The sequence below is a fragment of the Apteryx rowi genome, unplaced genomic scaffold, assembly GCF_003343035.1.
Source record: "Apteryx rowi isolate R43461 unplaced genomic scaffold, aptRow1 scaffold_70, whole genome shotgun sequence".
NCBI classification, from domain to species: Eukaryota; Metazoa; Chordata; class Aves; order Apterygiformes; family Apterygidae; genus Apteryx; species Apteryx rowi.
Window position 1 is genome coordinate 2,030,847 of NW_020450983.1, and position 22,884 is coordinate 2,053,730.

General features: G+C 36.8%; 1 protein-coding gene across 2 annotated transcripts in view; it reads right to left on the reverse strand.

The window, feature by feature from the left end:
- SLC9A9 (solute carrier family 9 member A9) overlaps nucleotides 1-22,884 on the reverse strand; it is a 221,239-nt gene that overhangs the window by 104,430 nt on the left and 93,925 nt on the right. For both annotated transcript variants that reach the window (XM_026086985.1, XM_026086984.1), the window contains exons 9-10: nucleotides 17,787-17,875; nucleotides 989-1,102 (exon numbers count right to left, since the gene is read on the reverse strand). In XM_026086985.1, the coding sequence (XP_025942770.1) occupies nucleotides 989-1,102; nucleotides 17,787-17,875 (203 nt within the window). The remainder of the gene's footprint in view (nucleotides 1-988; nucleotides 1,103-17,786; nucleotides 17,876-22,884) is intronic.

Sequence of the window (22,884 nt, forward strand, 5' to 3'; positions counted from 1 at the left end):
TGTTGAGTGCTGCTCCCACACTTAGCTGTCCTCCCTGCTAGGAGTGYGGGACGCAATCTTGGACTTGCTTCATGGTGGTGGTGGCGAGTGATAGGCTCCTAGGGTCCTCTCTGCCCTCTCTAACAACCTGTAGCCAAGGGAGCGGTGGTATGATTCTTCTTGAAAAGAATTTCTTTTGGAAATTGCATGTAAAAATTGCTGCGGGTAAACTRTGGTCCCAACTTTCAAAGCTACTACAGTTCACCAAAAAGTGATAAGCAAAGGGCTGCTGCTCTGAGCCAAAAAAATTCACTGTGTGAACTGTCAGAATGAAAAAAAATGATACCGCCGTACAAGTAAGCAATAGGCTTTGCTGAGAAAACAGGGCAGCATTAAAGACACAGTGTCTTTTTCCTACCCGTCTCTGAGGCACTCTTGATGACATAAATAATTCCACGTACACTAGAGATATCAAATACAAAGAAGGTCAGCTTTGCGCAATGCAGGACTGTTTGCTTTTTAAGGACTTAGTATCATTCAAGTAGCTTTGGGAGAGCTCTGCTTACAGCACATATGTTTTGGAGGCAGCTCTACAGTTTGTAGCTCTGCACTGGCTCTGGACAGGCAAAAAGATTTTCTGCGCCTGCAGATGTCCGCACAGATGTGCCCCAACGCACATCCCAATTTCCCACTCCACCTCAAAACCTAACATCAAGCCCAGTGGCAGAAATTCCCCGCTTGGTTTAAAGCTATTTGCCTTGTAGCGTATCTGCAAAATAGCAGCTGCCACAAGACCGCTCACTCACATGCATTGAGCCAGATACTGACATACGTGTAATGAAGACGGTTGTCTTTGGACCTGACAAAGAATTGATTTTTAGCATTTAAGAAACTGATGGGTTTCCTCATTGTCAATTTGGCTCACATGGAGCACACATTCTTTATACGTATATATAAAAATACATATACATGCACACATACCTATATGGTTATTTGAAGCAAAGGATACAAATGCACCAAATATAAACAAAGCATTGAAGATATGATTTTGGAACGTGAATAGTGCGAGTCCCATGTAGCAGAAGATGACATTCTCAGCCAAGAAATTCATGAACTCGAACAACTTAAGCAAGAGAGAAAGAACATAGTTATGACTCATGTCTGGAACTAACTTCTGTTCGTCACATAGTTAATCCAAAATATTAGCTTGGAATACAGAACTGTTTAGCTAAAAGGAACAGAAATCTATTTCAAGGATGGATTTTAAAACTGTTTAATTTATTATACAGTGTATGTGGTGTCTTTGATAGTGCTTTTAGCTTTAAAATCATGGTCACTTGCATGTTTTTCCCTCATTTGTGTATGAAAGCTTGACACAAACAACTGGTAAAATATATAAAGAGCAAATAAGTTATACAAGCCTCAGTGCAAATTGCAAGGAAGCTGAGAGAAGAACTGAAATTCGCTCATGTTTACACAGATGAACCTGGGAAATGGATCAGATCCTGATTACACAAGTGTCTATGCAAAACAGTGATGGGTATGTGCCCCTGCCAAGAGAGGAAAAATTTTCCTAAGTGGATTTTTAAGAACCTGTGCCTTTAAAACATAACATTGTCTATTTTATTATCAGGAATATTATCCTGTAGATAATTCTTATTGCACTACATGGATATCAATATCAATTACTCATTTCAAATGAATCTATTTAAGATACCATTTAAACATATTATAAAGTATGCCTAAGATGTGTCATTATGACAGGATTTCTTCTGTGAAAAAAACAAAACCAAAACATCCCTTTGCCTTGAGGGGATGGTCTTGATTGCATTTGTAGATGATTATATAAAAAGTAATATAAAACATAAATTTTCATGTTAGCCACACCTGGAAAAAATCAATCATTGCTACCAAGTAACTACAAAGGAGCGAAGATGAGGACTTTACTCTTCTGAGTTTGCTTCTGGGCTCAGGAGTCTATGCTAACAAATCCTGATACAGAATTAGGGCCTAATTTTGTCAAGTCTGTCTACAAACAGTCATAAGTCGCTCTATCAGGAATGTTACTATGGAGATATTTCTCTTCATCTTCAATGGGGCTTATGTATTTTTTGTAATATCTTTGTGCTTCTGAAAATAAATATCCAATAACAGTCACTAAGATCTAACAAAGGAAGAATGAGAGCTGTCAGAAACATTAATTAAAACAAATTTCAGAGGCAAAATGGCATAACACTCAGTAGTACAGGGGAAGATGTTTTGGACCCCATGGCAGCACCATCACTTATCCCCAGCACACATCCCATGGTCCCCATTATGTGCTGCACTGCTGAACAGCAAAATTAACATAAAACAAAACACACAAAATATTTGCATTTTGGAAGACTTAAATTTTATAATGAGAGAAAMCAATTGTCAAACCAGACTCGAAGTATGGAGTCTTTGACCCAGAGCAATCACTCTGATAACTCTTTGCATTTCCATTTTGGGAGCAAACATGATCTCACCTCTTTGTTGGAATGTCATGTGACACATTTTTCTAATGCTTTAAACAGTCTATCAGGAATCTCATGACAGGATTTTTTTTTAATATATATTTATATAAAAAAATATAAAAATATAATGTTTATATGTGATATATAAATCTATTTTGAGGGAAGGGCACTACTATGAGGAGTGGCAAGTATACACTTTAGCTGTTGGGATAAGATAAAGGTACTCCAGAATTTTAAAGCTGAATGATGTTTCACTCTTCAATTACAAAATCTCATTCAAGACTTAAAGAAATATAAAGTACATCTATTATTGATTCATTAAAAAAAATCTGGAACTACATTTTTTTTTCTTTTGTCCAAACTCTATATTGACCTACATTTTTGAAGAAAAACAGATTTTGCTATATCGTTCCTTTTCTTGTATGCTTTATCTCATCAAGAGTAAATTCAAGCTCTTAACTCTTGCCTGAAGCGTTTTTATGACATTACTGCTTTTTGACTTCTCACCCCTTGTCTCCCAGCAGTCTGGTCACAATGCAGTCTTTTTGTATGTCTTATAAATTCAGTTAGAGTATATCTATTGTGTTTTCCTGCAACTTCACCTCCTTTTCTGGCTAAAAGGAACCTGTTTCTTGCTACCTTAATGCAGCTTCAAACTTCAGAATGACTTCAGTAAGTGATTCTTAAAAGTATAAATCCTTAATTCTTGACTATGTATTTCTAATCAACGTGAGCAATATATACTTACTTTGCTCACTGGGCTAGTGTTTTCAGTGCAACCAGCATAGGTTTGTTTGTTAGTTTTCTTGGCCAACACTTTACAGCATATGTGACRCTTTCTAGCCATATCATCTGTATCAGATACATGCAACACTCTAATCTCTTGCTGTTCTTGAATCATATTCGTGGCCATCATCTGGTTTGTTTGCAACAGCAAGTACAATCCAAACTGCATTTTTCTGTGAATATAGCTGCTGAATTGTGCTGTTTTTTTGTCTTATCTCTAATTTCTTAGTATTTTGATCTTCCAGTATCAGAACACTGCCCCCATGCTAGAAGATTAAATCCGACCCAGTTTACTTCCTTCGTATAGCAAAAATCCAGGTTCTATTTCAAGAGCTAATTTAGAACAGACTCCTTCCTATTGCAGTCACAACCCTGACATGGTCTCTAATGAGGCACTCAGCTCCTTACAGTGGCAAGGCTAGCTTGTCAGCCTCATTCATAAAGTCTTATGTATCCCCCATATAGATTGCTCTCTTTTTTAAAAAGCATATTACTCATATGTTGCATTTATTCATGAAGTGGAGCCAGTCAAATTTTTCACCCTGACTTAACAAAAAATATTAAAAATGTCAAGTGCTTCAAAACTAGCTATTGTCACAAATAAAGCTATATCTAATTATGTTTTCCTGGAACACAGTGCTTATAGATATAATGTAAAACTCATCCACTCTCCTCTAGATTTCCCAAGAGTTTCAGTTCTTTCACTGTTTTATCCCTGTATTCAGCATATTTTTTATTTAGCGTTTCTTCAGTTTCTGTGTTTTGTTCAATAGTTATGCAGAGCTCCTGGAGATACTCCATTAAGCATCTAACTGTCAGTGCTGTGTAGCGTAAGTCCCATCAGAACAAAACAATTTCTTGTAAAGGGATCTTGTGAGTGCCCCGTAAGGGAACAGCTTCCACAGAGGCACGTTCCCAAATGGTCATGCCTTTTGCACCAATGTTTGCTGCTGTTTCTGTCACTGTTTTAAAGATGAGCTGTCAAGACCTTTTGATGAGAAGCAGAAGAATAGAAGGCATAAGCTTTATTCTTGAATTCTTAATTTCCTGGGACACTCAAGGATTTCCAAGAAGAGTTGTACCATTCACATTAGCCTCTGAAAATCCCTTTTTTTGACTGAGTGTCCATAAGCAAGGTCCATACTGTGGTCCATGGTCTATGGTCTACTTAAATGACTCTCAAAAATGTCTTTTATATTCAACATACATGTTTGTAAGTGGGATTACTTGCATGAAAAAAATTAAATAGATGTCAGATAATATTTGTGTTCCAGGAAGTATTTTGTCCATAACCTTAAATTCCCTTCCCTCACCTCCCACAAAGACAACTAACCTCTTTTTAGTGTAAATGAAGTTGACTTTGAAGTGCTCATGTGCTGCCATTAGTTTCCCTAAGGCTGCCAGAAATTTATACTAGAAACCATTTTAATATACACATAGTAATAACACATTTTTTCTGTATTAAACTAAAAAATCTCATTTGTAATCTGCCATTTCTACCTCTCCACAAAGTCTATGAATCTATTAAAGGTTTTAAAGTAAAAGTTCTAATGAATCGCTAATATAAATCTGAAGTAATCTCAACACATCTCAGAGTAGAGTTTTGCCAAACATACCTATTTTTTTTAATATTAATTACAGTAGGATCAATGCAGAGCCAACCCATGCATTTGGTTTAGGTGTTAGCTCTGTGAGTTACTGACGCTGGTATTTGCTTTGTTTTGTTATTTCCTCTGTAAAGAGTAAATATTACAAAAGATTGATATTAAAAATGTCTATTAAAATTGATATATGTATTTATGTAAAAACTCATCCTTCACCAAATATGCTGAGGCTTTATGTTATTCTTAGCTAGTGTAAATACTAAGAGGGATGTGCAAAAAAATCAGTTTCAAGCTGGGACTTTCTTCTGGGAAGTGTCACTTGCAGTTCAGTTTGCACCGGCAGAGGAAGGAAGGAATGTGAGTTACTTACACCTTGAGCCTTGCTGTAACCACTAAACTTATTTTATAGCAGTATTTAATTTTAAGTCAAGTGAAACATCTTATATAATATAAAAACTATATTAATTTTATCTTTTGAGCAAGAAAAAGAAAGCATTTTTTATTTTTTCTTCTCCTTCCTTCTCTCCCCCCACAATTAGATTCAGTCCAATTAGGGAAACAAGCTGCCCCAAATGGGTTTTGCACATTGTTCCATTTTATAGAAATACTTAAATTTTCACTGAGTGTTAGAGAGATTATCTGGCTAAGTAATTAGTGCACCTGCAAGATGGGACACACTAAATTGCAATCTCTGCTGCAGTAAAAACACAGTTCTTTAATGAAGCATCAAAAAGAGAAAATGAGCATATTTTATACCACAGTCTCCTCGTGGTTGGGRAGAAGAAAAATATAACGTTTCTCAAATCCCAGCATTTTTAAAAAGCTTTCTTTCATCTCAAGGAAATAATATTAGTACTAGAGTATTGGCTAAAAGCTGAACTTTATTTCAAAAACTTCTTTCCAGCAAAACTCCGTGACTTTTATTCACTAACTGTTTTGGACTGACCAATATTATATTCTTTCAGTTAATTTAATACCTGTTGAAGGGAAGTCACCCATATCTACCTGCAAGTCCTCTCTAGTTGCATCAATTTTGCTAGCAACATATAGGAATGCCACCTGTCTAGGGGTTACATCTTACAGCGATATATTCCTGCATGACATCAAAACAGGGAGGAAGAATTTCAATAGTCCAACAGCATCTGGGAATCTGGGGTATAAAATTGACTCTAGATTTGGAGGTGACAGAGTGCTATTAAAATCCCAGGTGGACATTGTTATGTGATGGACATAAAATTTACAATATTTGAATAATGCTATTAAATTAGAACACAGCTATCAAAAATGTTTCATGAAGTCAAGGATATTGATAAGTCAATAACTGATGAGAACTGCTTTTCCCTAACTATTTTGAATTAAAATGCTGTGAGGATTCAGACTGCGATAATTTTTCTAAGATTCTAGAAGCCTTTATTATAGCCTAATTGCCTTATTTAGTCCTTCTCTTTTGATTAGAGGTTTCAAAATCAGAAAAAGGAGGTTTGAATTTGAAGCTCTTGTCTGAAATCTTTATACAGTTGTAATTAATCTTTGCAGCATAGTCATATAACACTAAATTCTAGAATCTGCTTAGCTGAAAGAATCAGCAGAAGTAACTCAATTTCATGAAGTTCATTATCAAAAGATAAACTTGTTTATGGTGCTATCTGAGCTTGTTTGACTGCAAACTTACTAACAAACTAACAGAGGGAGATTCTTAGAAGATCTCTGTGTCCTGGGGTAAAATCCTGGCTTTTTTTATATCAGTAGGCTTTGCTATTGAATTCAGTGAATTTTGCCCCAACAGGTTTATGGAAGGCACACAATAACTTCCTATTTCCCTCTAGACCTGGGAGGTTTAAAAGATTCCTAAGAGCTGAGGAAGAAGTGGGAAAGTAAAAGGTAACATAAATGAAGAAAAAAAGTAGCAGCAAGGGAGAGGAATGGCCAAAATTATTTTGCATTTTCACAATACTGTTCATTATTTGTGGCATAATCTAAACAGCTCCACCAAAGTTCAGTGTGGGAGAAGCTTGATAACTTACTGGCACAGAACACACTACTGACTAGCAACAGTAAAGAAAAAATGTTGGTCTCAGACATCAAGGCAAATCCTTTCTGTTATTAAAAATGCCATGGGTGAATGAAAGGCTTTGTTGAACAAAAGAAGTTTAAATCAAAATTGTTTAAAATTAGGTAGTTAAATTCAAACCTTTTTTTTTGTTCCTAGCTATTGGATGAAAACTAGAGAATGACTTAAAAGGTAAAATTTTCAGAATTTCTAAGAGGGTTTGACCTCAGGAGTGAATGGAAGCTTAGGCTGGTTTGTATTTGCAATGAATCTGTCAACATCATTAATTACATGATTAAAATTAAACCTCAGAAAGTATGTTGTTATTCCATTTTATCAATGAATTGACAAGTAAGGACTCAGTTCAAAATCTGAGACTCATTTCTTGCATATGTAAGGCAGGGAGAGGAGTAGAAACTTTGGTGTCGACTTATGGTAGTATAGCGAAATTCAGAGCCTCATGAGAATCTGTGTGTTGACTTCAGTAGACTTGGATCTAATTTGTAGAAAAATGATTCATTCTATCATTACTCTCTCTAGGTTGCCTAGGAAAGGGGTTTCTGAAAACTTTGTCATTTTTTTCCAATAGGGATCATTTTGTCAGGGGGAGAACCTTTTCAGATCTTCCTTCCCTCATAGCAAGATCAGCTATTATTACTCTAAATCACTCATTATGTTATTCCTAAAAATGCCCCATAATGACATCTCAGTGAAAGGTATTGCCAAAACAGAGAGCATGAAGCTATTCTTGCTCCTAGAGCTTGTAATTGATATTATTATTTGGTTCACAAAGTAGAAACAACCATTTTCAAAGTGCTTATTTATCTTAAATTCCTGAACTGAGATGTTGCAGGCACAAACGTACAACACAGCCATATGTCCAGTTAAAGGAAGGAGGGATCCTCAGTGCTCTCCTCAGTGCTCTGTTGTCTCAAGATGTTGTGCTCAGGGATTACTGCAGTTTAGATTATGAATATTTTACTTCAGCAGTACTATATTACTATATAAGAATTGAGGAAGGGTTCTGCTCAAGATGGGGCATAAATTGTAGTKGGAGAAGGATTTGAAGGGGACTAAAGAACAATTAATGGTGGTGCTGGAATCTTTGTTTTTAGGAATGAACCTGGAAATCTTTGGGAACATCAAGGGCTGCTCCATTAGCTGATAGAGGAATAATTATGGTAATGGGAAATGAAGAGCAGCATGTGTTGTCTAGGATTAAGGTAGTCCTTTTATAAAGCTGAGATCAGAGAATAAGCTATATGTAGAGAAAAAAAGAAGTAAAAAAGCTGCAAAATAATAACAACATCAATAAAAAATGAAGCTTCTGTTTATGACGTTCTGGATGTCTAGAAAGATACTTTATTGGAAGTTATCTTTCTGGTGCAGTAAATCACAAATCAGGGGAGGTGGTGACATTATGCACAGACAGTTAAGAGCTATATGGAACAACAGTAAAAAAATCAGCAAAAGAAAGAAACAATTTGTGGCTTTGCTAAAGCCAATTTCAGCATGCTTTGCCACACAGCTAACAAAGGAGATTTAGACACTTTAAAACATTTTAAACACTTTTAAACTCTCCTTCTGCTCAAAGAGTAGTAGTAATGTTATTGATGTAATCCAGTTGTCTTTAAAGTTGCAATGAACTAATATATATTTATCTTTTGTGTTTCTCATTTATGTTAGAATTAGAGAAATTTCTGCTGATGCTTCAAGAAAAAAACACCAAATCAATCTCATCTCCCTCTTTTCATCTGTTCCAAGTGTTTTTTCTGTTACTTGCCATCACAGTCCTAACCTCAAGCAAGCAATTCCATTTCTAAGGAGGACAAATACAATTTATTCTGTTTCAATATGCTGAGAGGACATATTCTCTAATATTAATTCTTCAAACAAGTTCAAAAAACAATTTTCCTTCCTTGCCAATTTTGGGTGTTTGAAAGAAATTCATTTAGACAGTCTTTGAAATATTAGGAGCTAGTAACCAATATGAGAGCCTTTAGCTTACCAGGGAAAAAAAAGCTTCCTACGAAGTCTATGGTGTCTTTTCTTTTAAGTCAAATTGCATGCTTTCTGGCAAGAAGCAAGACTGTAAAAAATTATCTGATGCTCATCACTGTAAGTTTTCCATCCCATTGCAAATCTGACATACTTTAGGACAACATCTGTTTGCTCTCTTTGAACCCGTTCTACAGAAATTGTTGCAGTGTAGGCTCCATTCACCCATACTGATGTCTCTCTTTACAGTTTTTTTTCTGCGAAAAATGTTAGAGGACCTTTAAGAACCACAAATCAGGAAAGACTCACTTTTACCTTAATCTAGAAAACCAGGAAAGTATTTGCTTGGGTTTTTCTGATGACATGCTGCTTTGTTCTTATTCACTGCCTATTCTAAGATAGAAGGATACTTATTAAATCACTTCTTTTCTTTCTGTGATGTGGATATTTGTACAGGGTCTTCCATATATGTATTGTTTTGTTGTAAGTCTGTTAACAGAGGTTTGAGGGGAAAGGACACAAGACCTCACCCTGTTCTAACTTAAGGAGAGCGCACGGTCCAAGAACTGTTCTTGCTCTAACTAGTGTTGAATACCATGGGATCCTGACTATGTTAAATTCCATTTATTATTCTTAAAGACTTATTGTTCATAAGACAACTCTTAACTACTCTACCCTGGCAGAATGTTATCCTATAATTATATTTTGCAGTATGATTTAGAATTTCTGAAGCTGGATATGTTGAATTAGTAGGACCACTAATCTGCTTTTATATGGCAGAGTTTGGGGTAGTGGCTTGGATTTTTTTTTTTRTTTCATTTTTAGGATCATCCTTAAGCAGCTTCCCTGCCTCTTAATGTGGGATACTGTTCAGGAATTGATGATCCATTTGGATAAAAAACATGAGAAATCTGGAAGATGTGCTTTACAGAGTTAAGGGGAAAGGCTGGCTCTGCATAGACACAGATCTAAAAACTGGGGACGAGCAGCTAGCTACGCACAGGAAGGAGAAATGCTTCAGAGGCCACTCTTCAAACCCCGTGTGACAAGATCAAAAGAGACACAATAACAGTCGTGGCTGAAGTAAAATTACAYGATCTGCACAGTTACATGAATCAGCTCTTTGATTCTGCAGTAGCTTGCATAGACCCATACAGTTTGACTCTGCTGTACAGATGAAGACATGTATGAGTCTCATTTGTCATTCAGTGCATCTTTCAAAGAAAGTGCAGCATATGTCTCTGTTTGAAATTCCATTATGCATTTCTCCATTTGCCAGTGAAAACGTGGCCCATAGGTTTTAATTCCAACTGGTATAWGTTAGCCAACTGGTGGCATCTGCTGCTGTGCTGTAAAGAGCAAACTATCACCTTAACAAAGAACTTATTAATATTTAAAGAAAACTTTTAATGTTTAAACAGATTGTAAAACCTTTAATGAGACAGTTTGGAAGCTAGTTTGCATATGGCATTATGAGCTGATAGGCTGTCAGCATCAAAAATGACATCATTTTTCAATAAGATAATCAATACTTCTCTACAGAAGTATTTCACTATAGTTCAAGGTTCCTTCAAGGTACRACATGCATTTGAGCATGTGTATTTTCCAGTTCGTGTGCTTAAGCAAAGTGAATGAAAGTTGTTTTATTTTGTTTTTCAAGGGAAGATCTATTTTTTGTAGTTCCAAAATACTATTTTTATTCATGGGTGTTTGTGGGTGGAAGATACTAGAATATATTATTCTGTACAAAATGTTGATGATAAAGGGACACATGCTTGATGGGAACCACTGAGGACAGAGTAAACCTGCACGTTCTCAGTAAAGAAATCACTAAAGCTGGTATGGAAAAACAGAGGAAAGACAGATTAAAGAATGTGTAGAACTAGATATATAGATGAGATTTCTGTTTGGGGACACCCAAAATTTTCAGTGTTATTTTGAGGATAGCAATATTTCTGATACAATAATAATTCTGCATCTCTTCCTGTGAAAAACAAAGGATTTTTAAATTATGCAGCTAATTACTGACATCAGTTTACTTGTATTAATGTTTCTTAGCTGTTTACCATCCACCTTGTAGCACACAGCTAAAAAAAAGGAAACAATTAAAGCATTTCCATAGAATTTTAAGGGGAACTCCATGTGAAAAGACTGCCGATTAACATTCTTTTAGCATGGTTAAGTAATCAGGAACATCAGTCAGATAATGAGTGATTTTGCTAATAAATTGAGATTGAAAGATATGGTAGTATAATTACTTTTACAGAAATCAAGATTTTCCTGTGTTATTGTGATTCTCCTTGTCAAACCTACACAGTAAGCAGCTTTAGCTTTCTTTATAGCATTATACTGTTCTACAGGGTTCCGTACGATCTTATGGTACAGCTGGTCAAACAATGCATCTGGCATATTTCCAGTCTTCAGCTTTTTCTGATGAACACAGAAAATAACTGCGTAGAAAACTGGAATTCATTGTATGCCTCCTGTTAATTCCAATCCATTTTAAATGTAATAATTACTGCAAGCAGTACACATGTGGTGCATATTCAGTTAGAGATAAGAAGGCAATTTATAAATGAGGGCAACCTGTTGGTAACCACCCCACTGGCTCCTGGACTGTGTAGAGATGTATTGAGTTAGCAAGCTAAGAAGGTGCAGCTCAGGAACAGAAGGCTTTGCCAGCCTGCCCGTGGAGCGGCTGGGGCTCCTTAGTGCCCCAGGAGGTAAACCTGGGGCTTACAAGAGAAAGTGCAGGACAAGGGTGAAGGGGCTGCTTCTCTTCAGGGGACTGGGCTACATGTGCAATGATAGGTAATGCTTAAAGGTAGGTGAGCTGTAGGACTTTTAAAAGGGTCTAATTGTGTGGCTGCTATTGATTTCAATGTAAGTTAGGCATCTCAAAGTCATCAGAAATTACTACCTACAATTTCAGATACCTGCTCTTAATAGCTAGGTGCTAAAAGCAGCATAAGTCTTTCTTTCTCTCTTCTATTTTTTTTTAAAGTCTATACTTACAAATTTTTAATGATTTTTATCATTTTTCTCTTTTGGAAAGAAAAAAGTGCAGGGACATTTCTATAAGAGGACAGAAAGTAGTCTCAAGGTAGAGAAATCTGGGGAGCAAATACAGTCCTTTGACATGATTTCAGGGTCTGAGTCTAGGTTGGAGTTGCAGAGGGGGAAGTGGATAGACCTCTTGCTTTCCCTCAGGTCACACTGAATGGCTGCRAAATGAGGGCTTTGCTATAGGCCTCATCTCACTCTTTTATTTATTTTTTTTTGGTATGTGTGAAAGCTAGAAAACAAGAACAGGTTTTCTTTGTAATGCAACTTGTTTCCAAAGTGTTTACCTTCAGCAAAGTTGGCTAAAACATGAACAAAAATGTACTAATACTGTTCCACTGGGGATAAATTGTCCCAAGATCCCATTCTATTTTCTCATTCTTGTTATGAGAAGTAGCTGCTTTTTCAGACCTTTGTACTGACTGCTGTAATTTGGTCACCTGGACTCTTTCTTCAGTAACAGTGCTTGAAGTCCAGCCTTTATTGCTTTTGAGAATGTGGATGGATTCAAGGAGGCTGGAAATTAGTTTTTCTTTTGTTCAGCTGTAGAAAGGGAATCATTGGATAGAAGGGGACAGTATCCATCAGAGCAAACTTTTATACTTAGTCCCCACTTAAAAGGAAGAAAGTACTTCATGCTTACAGCCTGTTTAATGGCAGCTCTATTCATGCTCTATTGGAGCCTGTGGTCAAGGATCTCTTCTGGTTTAATGTGTACTCTTTGAGAGTGCCAGACCTGAGTGCTATGTATTAGTTAAACAGAATTTTCAATTTACTCTTAGAAACAGTATTAATCATCAAGTTTGTTGTCCTGTTTCAGGCAACCAATGGTACTCAGAAGCTAATGAAAAATCATTCTAGCAGGAAATTTTCCTGCAGGTACTATGACTGTGCTGTGCTGGGAAAACAGATTCCTCCTGCACAATACTTATGGTGGTCTTGTTTCAAAGATAATGTTCTTTTATCTCAGTCTTTCTCTCTGACAATCATTTATGTGGAAAAATCTGATCTCTTGCAGTGCCTTTTCTTGAGTAGAGCTCCTGAGCAAATCACAACAGCTACCAAATAGGTTGCTCATAGCAGAAGGATCTGAATTATGGGCTTGTATTTTGTGGTGGTGGTTGTTTTGCTAATTATTGAGGACAGTTTGCTGTAAGTAGGGTTTTCCGAAGTCTAGAAATAATGTCTATTTTTTAAAAATCAAGACACAGAATTTTAAGTGCCATTAAATCCTGACGTTTTGTGGCTTTTTTTTTCTTTCCAGAAGTGTAAACTAATTATCTGTAAGTGATCCAATGTCTGATAACAGAAAGTAGTTGGCATTGTCTAGAGATAAATTCATATAGGTTGTATGCTTTAGAAGTATGCCTAGCTCTAAATGCTTTGCTTCCAAACACTCCTACAAACAGCAGGACCAAACCCACAGGGCACACCCATGCCCTGGGCAGCTATGGAGGGTTTAAGATGAGTGACACTAAAACCATTTCATTTTGTGCAGTTTCTGCCTCTGACTTTGTAACGTTGCTTCTCCCAGATACAATGTGGGTGCTGGGCACCCGGAGCRGGACCCCTCGCAAGCAGCAGATTGATGCTGTTTCGGAGGTAGTACATAGACGCCTCCGTTCAGCCTCTCCCCTTCTCTGACAACAAAGATAAAAACAGTAGCCACAGTTCCTGGCATGGGCTTTTAACAGCAGTTACAAACTCGGGAGAAAGCATTCTGCAATTGGACCAAAATTTACAGTACATTATTTCTTTTCTTAGAAAAAGATAGCTGATGGAAGAATCCTATAAAATACTCATTGTACAATGCGTGTAGAGAAAGGAGAGCTGTTGTTTCAATTCCGAGTGTAGGTCTGCTTTTCTGTAACTTGTTTACAGAGATATTTAGGGCAGCAGGAATGCAGTAGAACGACTGCGTTTTTCAGGGACGATGCTTTAGCTGGCCACAGCGAGCTAAAAAATGACTTCTGCTGCCTCTTTGCCTTCAGCCCTAGAATGCTTTTTTTTTCTTTTTTCTTCCTTCTCATAAACATTGTTTGATGCTATTCTGGAACCACTCCTTTATTCACTGATTTCCCCCCCTCCCCCCCTGTCCCCAGTAGATCTGGACATCTCCATTGCTATACTTTAAGTTATACTCTCCTGTTATGGTCAGATTAGCTTCAGAAGTGAATCTGTGATTATGGATGGAACAGCATCACATCTAAAGAGGCTATTTTATGACAGGTCTTCAAGAAACTATAATGATTTGATTTAAAGTTTTTGTAGAATTTAAAAAATATATTTTTCATGACTGTTTTGCCATCTTGTTTCGATTCATATGGTAAATTAACATTAAATTAAAGAATATGCTTATAAACACAATGCTTTTACACCAAACTGTGGCTGTAATACAAATGAATTTATGATGTAGCAATCGGCTGACTCCCTTGCCTGTTTACATGTTGGAAAATGTATAACCCGTACCCAAAGGGTTATGGTCTCTTTGCTGTGGCTGTTCCCTGGAGTTAAAGGTTGAAGCTGCTCTTAATAATGCCCCACCAAACTGGGCTGGTTTTAGTTTGGCATTTGAGTGAAGCTGATGGAGAGCAGAGCAAAAAAAAGTAGTGAGGAATGTCTTTTCTTCCTCTAGGAAATACGATACCCTCCATACGTCCCTTTCTAGAGCTGACCTGCAGGGATTTAGAGTCTGTCCACTTCCAACAAATCAGTGACTTATCTTCTACTTATCTAGCAACATCCTGCTCGGCCACTGACTTACCTGTAGCTGAGCAAATCAACCCAACCCAGCTGTACACCTGAAGAACCTAGTGTAAAATCTGGACTATCATGTGCCAAGATTTAGAAGCAACTGCTGTTTGCCTGCAGCATAACTTGAGGTTACGCTTGTATCTGTAAATAATGCACAGAATCAAGTAACTTTCAATCAGGTCTTAGCAGTTGCATCTTCTCCTTCACTAACAATATATTGGATAAATTAAACTTTAAACATACCAAACTCAGGAACACTCTGTTGCCCTAACCTCATCACCACTGAAGGCAGTGGCAATATTAATGTTAAAATTGCTGTGACCTTAGTAAGGTCAGTGAAGATGACTTAAGAATACTACCATAAAACATCATGATTCGCATTAAAAACAAACAACAAAAACACGCAGAGAGAACATGTATAAATATTTAGTAGGACTTTGGATAACTGGATTGAATGAAACTTCTCCAAAATCTGCATTTTCTCTAAATCTTTGTTATCTCACTTTTCTTCCGGCAGTGTTAAAATAATCCATTGTTTGTGACAAGACTTGTATTACTTTATAGTTTCAGATTCTGTAAGTTTCAGATGCCTGAAATGTAATATATCTCTTTTTTGGAATGCTAAATAGTGACTGGATGGATAATAGAGGATATATGGGAACTAATATTCATATGGCATCTTTCAGTAGAGAAATTTTCATTTAAGAACCTTAGATAAGTTTTCATTCCATATAATATCTGAAGAAAATCTTACAGATCCCTTTTTCTTATGTGTTCTCTTACGGCAAATGATGAGGAATTATGAGAAATGCAGAACTCAACATGATGGCCAGAAATAGCATTACTGTCATAGTGTTGTACACAGAATTTTACCATCAAGCTATGAATTTTAATGGCTGGTAAATAATGTAAAGAAAAGTATGCAAAGCAGAAGAGAAAAAAACATTTTAAAGACAAGTAACAATTTCACAATGTCCACTTAGATTTAAATCTAATTTCATGTTTTTTGTTGGCCTTAACTTCATCCTTAATTCACTGTCTTGTGAATTATTACACTGATGAGCACATTACAGCTCACCAATCTTATTGAAAGATAACAGAAGATATTGACTGCTTTGGAATAACTCTATAAATGAATTGAAAAGCCATTGATTTTGGTCAGTAGTGAGTAATAAAAATGGCTTAAATTGGGAGCAAAGCAGGCTTTGTTTTAGAATCAGACTGAGCAACAATATTCATTTAAAATGCAATAAGGTCATATATGATTATGAGAATGCCAAGTGTATGGCTTAGTAAATTTTGCTTCAAGAGAAGGAAAGAGGCAGTGCAGATCTCACTGAAACAGCTGCATATGAAAGGGTAATCTGTGGATTAGAAAATAAATTAGAAGAATTCAAAGCAATTTGAAAACAATTTTTGAACCGTATCATAAGGGAGGCCAAGGATTAAGAGTTTATGGGGGAAAGGAAAAACAGAATGGAAGAGGTGCATAAAACTCATGGATCCATAGAGAAACACAGAATCCCTTTTCTGTGTGTTCAAGGGTAGATTCAGTTTATTTTCACTATTTTATTTTGAACCTTTGAATGGGAGGGAGTAAATGAGAGAACAAGAACAAAAAAGGTATTTGCATTTAAACTAAATGTTAGTTAATTCTGTAGTTAAAAATATTTGTATATAATTAAAAATACCTTGGCGCGCCCCCCTCTCTCTCTCTCTCTCTCTCTCACTTTATTAGCGCTTACAAATTACTGTTGTAATGCTATAGTAAATTCAGAAGTATAATAACTAGGCCTGTATGTCACTGAATCATGCAGATGAACTCCTGACAAAGTCTTGTATTCAAATTGTAATGGTTCTATGCAAGGGTGGAAACAGCACATGTAATTCAGTATTTCTGTGAAATAGAAACAATTCTATGGTAGATATACACATTATTCCCTTATGGTACAGTTTTCAGAGAAGGGCCCTATCCTCTGCTGGAATACTTTTGGAAAGCATCTGCCTTTGCCGGGATGAAGAAGAGCAGTTGAGAGGACCTACTGCTCACTAGCTAACATTTTAGTCTGGGAGTTCAAACCAGAAACTTCTGATTTAAAACCTGTGAGAGGCTGACAGTGGAACTGATACTGTGTCCAGTACTTTTTCTGTTGAACTGGTTTTGATGGAAAATTGTATTTTTGATTAAATTGAAATGTGCAAGAAATGACAAAATTTTCTACATAAAATCTTCATTTAACTGAAATACTTAACACTGAGGAATTGTAGAAAAGGTACCAGACTGCATCATGAAAATTATAGTCTTGGACCATATGTTCCCATGTTGCTCTAGGAGATAAACTTTCTATGGTCTGGGGTTCTTGGGACATATGAGGGAAGAAAATTGTGCATTTAAATGATTGCTCACAGGAGCCAGGTAGTGACTAGGTAGTATAACATTATTCCTTGGGCTGAAAAGTATTTTCAACATTGCAATGCCACAATTCCTGTACTGACCACATTTTCCAAAATAATTACAATTGCAGTACTCGCCTGTTTAAGTAAAAACCAGAAAACCAATTTTTTCTTGTCTCCAAAGTTTAAATAATACAAAGGAAAAAATTCCTTCTCTCTCTGACTGTGTCAGACTTTTAAAGAGGCAAAAATGAAATGATTTCATTGCTCGTGGCTGTGGGCTGGCTTGCATAGTTTCTAGAGTCCCTTTGCAGAAATTCACATGGATCCAAACTCTCAGACTATTTCCTTCTAATTTACCAGAGCTCTTGCATTTTCTTAAATTTGCAGCATTTTTGTACGGAAGCTGGTATAAATTATCATCTCCTTAACTTTAATCTCCTAGATTGACATTTCAGGTCTCTTGGAAAGGATAGCTTATTATATTTTTTGCTTACCCAGAAAATTGTTAATGTTTTCCTGGTAAAATCTCTACTCTTTCCCCTGAAAAAGACATAAACCTCTTGCTTTGCATTAATGACATCCCATCCAGCTATATTCCAGTACCTCTATATATTCATTACACCAGCTGAAGACACAAGGTCAGTTATTTCGATACTCTACCTGTTTAGTTCTCATTTTGGAATCTGGTGACAGGTTGTTGTAGGTATAATGCGCCTGCGTGACTCCACAGAAAAGGACTGCGACTATGCCTGTAATTCAGAGAAAAGCCAGAGTTAGCTGCTTCTGTTTTCTTCCTTAGGTTTTTCAGAGGGCTGCAAAAAAAGCTAATTAGACTGTTAAAAGCATTTTGTACCAAAAGAACTCTAAAATATGTTTTATAAGAGCATATTGCAAACAAGCTAGGTGTTTTTTTTTTTAGTTTTCTAAAAATCCTAGAGGTCTTGTATCTTCTACCTGCTCCATCACACATTCATAGCATTTCCACTGTTGTGTATTTGTCCCGAGTGTGTAGGGCAGTCTGTTTGCATTAGTACATGGCAACATCTGATCATAGTCTGATTGACAGTTAACCAAGACTATAACATAACTGTAATGTAAAGAACTTCAAACTACAGGAAAATTCTGGCAGTGACTGAACAGGAAAGGAAAAAATTGTGACGATTTTATTACCTGAGTGGTTTGTGAGCGCTTGGTGCTGAATGACTACAGTAGGGGAAAGGCATTTCAGTCTACGCCTGACTCATAGCCTTACCGTGAGCAGTGTATAGCAATCTGCGAGGTAGACAGTGTGTGTTGCTTACAAATGATGCTCTTGTAGGTGCAAGCTGCATTGCCCAGAATGACTGGCTCAGGGCAGTAATTATGTTTCCCAGCCTGTGGAAGGTCATGAGGAGCAGGACAGCAGGACTGTCAGGAATATAATAATATTATATTGTAGTAATATTTTTTTATTTTTGCATGCTTCCTCCCCAGCCCTGGCCCTGTTCCTAACTCACTAGGACTGTTGAGGAACATGATTGCAATGCAGTATTATAATTAAAGTAGCTGGAAAAATGGTAACTACAATTTCCTGCCAGCCCTGGACATGGATAAAGCAAGAGGAACCCACAGAGGGGGGAAAACAGAAAATCAAAAATAAGTGTCCACCAGTGACCATATGTAAAAGCCTAYGCAGGAAGAAAGCTCTGTGTTTGTTTTTTGTAAACTTGGGGCATGTCTATGCTGATAATTAATCACAAAACAGCTCAGGGCTTGTTTGTGTCCATTCCAGTCATCTTTCTGCTGGAAACTTCCACACGTGTTTCCCGAGGCGTGTGGAGCGTGCAAGCTCTCATCAGCTTCTAGACATACCCCCGCTTCTGCAGCAAGGGAAGCAGAGCATCAACACATAGCAGTTAAAATAATTATCCTGCTAGGTCTTTCTCAAGTTTCTCATATTCCTTGGGTTACTAAACACAAAAATATTGTCTAACAGCATCCAGCTTTCTGTATTCGCAAGCCTCTTGTTTCTGGGAAGAACTGAGGCCTGGCATTAATATGCCTTTGATGGAAGAAAAAAGTATGGAATAAAAAAATGATGAGACAGATTTGGCATAAAGGATAACTGCCACCAGAAAGAAAAGGAAGAAGCAAATGTTTTTTTCCCCACACAGCACTGTGGACTTTTTTTTTTTGCTTCTAGTTTCTCTTTATATTGTAAACTTACCTGTACTTTTTCTACAGAACAGAGTGCAGCCAACAGAAATTCCACTGAGCTTTAACTGCTGTCTTTCTTTTTTAATATTTATTTTCTTTCCTCTACAATATGTTCTGGGAAATTCATCTTTTTGTTGAGGTCTAACTGTTCTCTTAAATGGGCCTAAGTCTTTTTTTGTCAGAAGCTGTATTTTATTATACAGAACTGATTTGGGGAGTTTATAAATTCTCATGGCTAATTAACAGCATTAAAAATATGCAATGGTATGCTCAAACGGTGAAATTTCGGTTAAAAAATATGGCCAGTTGGTAATTTTGTTAAGTATCACTAGCTGCAGGCTCAGTAACAAGAATGGAGATAGCATTTTTTGATTCACTTTCTTTTATATGAGTCATCGTCACGCCAAGTCTTGCATTTTTTAAATTGACTGTTAAATTCAAATATGATTATAAAACATTTTTGTGATTGCTAAGAAACCTTAACTATGGGTAGAATACTGAGAGAACTGAGATAGTGATGTGAAATAAAAAGGATTGATCTTATAATGAAAAAAATCTCAAGTTAAAATAGGAATAATGATCTGAACCATGCAATTATGTAAGTGTAACCCCCAAATTTTTGAAAGAACCCTGTTTCCAGGGAAGACTGGGGGGAATGCGATGGAATATTTCCATTGCTACAGCTGAAGGCTTACTTTGCCTCTAACAATGAAATCTTCATTCAAAAGCTTGGAGAAAGTTGTTGTAATGAATTTCCTTAAAAATGATTACTTAAGAGTAAAGACCAATTACATATTAATACAACTACAAAGGAAAGAGGAGAAAAACACTTAGAGACAAAAATGGAACTCTCATTAGAAGGAAAAAGCTGGATGAAGTCTGCATTTCTTTGTAAAACTATTAAAACTGGATTTTGAAGTCAGCTAGGCAGCAAAATACTATCTAAACAGAATGCTATCTGGACATATATTAGGTTATTAAATTTTTCCAAGCTTTCTTCACAGAACTGTCCAATATTCTCCTGACAGCATTTGCTTTGACTCCACATTGCTATAATGCACGTAGCATATGTCAGAAACAAATTGATTTGTTTCTTCTTTTCTCATTAAACTTAAATATAAACTTTTGGGTTTTCTGAAGAAAAAAATTGGCTAATATTGGAATTGTAAACAGAAAGTATATATTAGATGCAGTGAGGCGGAAAAAGTGAGATGATCTTTTTTACCAGTCCATGATGCTCAGTGATTTAATTTCAGGGTGCTAGAGACCAGCCCACTTTTTCAAAAAAGAAACAATGTAACAGTATTAAGTGGTGAAATTAGCAATTACTGAGAGATTTAGCACTACAGTTGCAGAAACACAATGCTAACTTAAAGTGAATAGGAAAAAAAATTGAGAAGAAATGGGAAATAACTTGCTGAGTGCAATACAGACACTTTTCTCTATATGTAGAGTTACTAGAAAATTTCATTAATAGAAATATAAAAAATGAGAAACCTCACAATAAAATGCTGTTAGTCATACAAACCTATTAGTAAGGATTCAGCTGGAGCTTAACCTCTTTGATAATGTGTTACAAGAAATTAAAGCCTACCACTGTATTTGATTTTTCACTCCCTATGTAGCATGCAGAGAAATGGTTATAGTTTGTTAGCTGTTAGTACAAGTAAAGAAATTATTCTTACATTAGTTTAGCTGAATACTTGTTGGAATTCTTCTTAGGACAAAAGCTATTAATGTCCAAAGATAATATAGGACACAGGAGTAACATATCTTAAAAAAATATTGTTGCTGAAGGTGTGAACAATAATTTATAAATATTAGTTTAAAAATGATTCCTATATTTTGAGAGAAAGAGAATAAATATCCTTGATGGATCATTTCACAAATAGGCAAAAGGAAATGTACCCTTGCTTTTCAATATCTGGCACTAAGAAAAACTGGAAGAAAAAATGTTTGCCTTTTGTCAGAGAAGGGCAGCATGAGTAGTGTGCTTTTAATGCAAACCTGGAAGTGGCTGGCCACAATCTAAACTTCAGAAATTGCTAATCCAAGAGAAAAAACTGACATTGTGCCTCCAGTTGTCAGGTCATTTCATGGTGAGAAAAGGAATTTAGAAAAAAAATAACTGTACCTTCTAGGGAAACAAAGGAGTAAGTGATTGGATAAAATATATAACTTCATGTGAAAATACCTGTAGGTAAACTGACTGCGTTTCATCCTCACTTTGAAACATTGCAGAGCTTCAGGGGTGTCTCTGTAACGATGCACAATGTACTGCAAATGTCACAGTACAATAAACCAAGAGGAGCAAGTCTTACATCAAGGGCGATGAAATGTGGAGAAAAGAGAACAAGGAGCACTAGATAATAGAGAAATTCTTTAAATCAAATAACATTTACTTTGGAATCATAATTATGTCAAGATATCTCCACGGAGCCCACTGGGCATATGCAGTGCAGACTGAATGTGCGAGTGGCACAAAATGAGGCACTGCCTTCTGCATCAAATCGTTGCAGTGTTAAGGCAATGAAAACCAGTAGCACAACATCCCTATTCAGTCTGTTTTCGCTGTGAGGATGAAGTGTGACTAATTGTTTCTTGATACTGAAGCAAAGATTTAAGGCTTCTTTCACCAGACCTGTGGCAATGCAGAACCAAAGCCTGGTGCTTTGTTTCTGAAGTTTTCATCTCCGGAGTCCTCTGAGGTTGATTTTCTGCTGAAGTGACAGAAAGCAACAAAACAGAGTTGAGGGAATGTGTAGGCCCTCGTTTGAGGACTGAGCTTTGAGACTGCACCCGTCTGCTTCAGGTGGGACCTGAGCTTCGATGCTGTACTCCTGTAACCTCAGAAGAGCGACTGCATGCGATTCAGATGGGAATTCCCGTGGTGAGGCATGCCAGCTTTGACTGTAGACGTGCTAAGAGGGTTAATGTATCCTGGTTCTGTTCACTGGCAACCGTGGGACGCCAAATCAACATGGACRCTTATCCTCTGCCAGGATATCCCAGCCCCATATTATGCAACTGATCACTGATCTCAGCCTAATGCTGTGCTAGAATATATTCTTTTCTCTAAAAACAAACAGCTGTCTCCTATTCCCTTATTGTCTTAAAAGGCAATTCCTACACAGAACCAACATTAGCCAGAGTCAAGTACAGCTTAAAGTATGTGCACAGCCTGGTGCACTGCTGCAAGCACAAATGGGGTGGCAGAAGCTGTACAGAGTACTGGATCCCACACGTGTGTCAGCAAAGTGTGTCTCTGAGCATAGTCTAAAGCGCAGGATCCACTTGACGTTCCCCACCGTGGAGCACCACGTAGACCATCCAGAGCTACCTCTGAAGTCCTGCAGGCAGCTAATGGATTAGTAACTAGTGGGAAACTTGCCCAGTGTCCGTCTCTTTCTGCACAGCAGGATTCTGGAAACCAGCAAAGGAACAAAGATCACCTCTAACATTCCCTCTGACTTTCTTTCCTTCCTGACCTTTTCTACTTCTTAGCTTCATAGCGCAGGTTTTGTTTGACATGTAAAATCAGACTTTGAATGTGTTTTAAAAA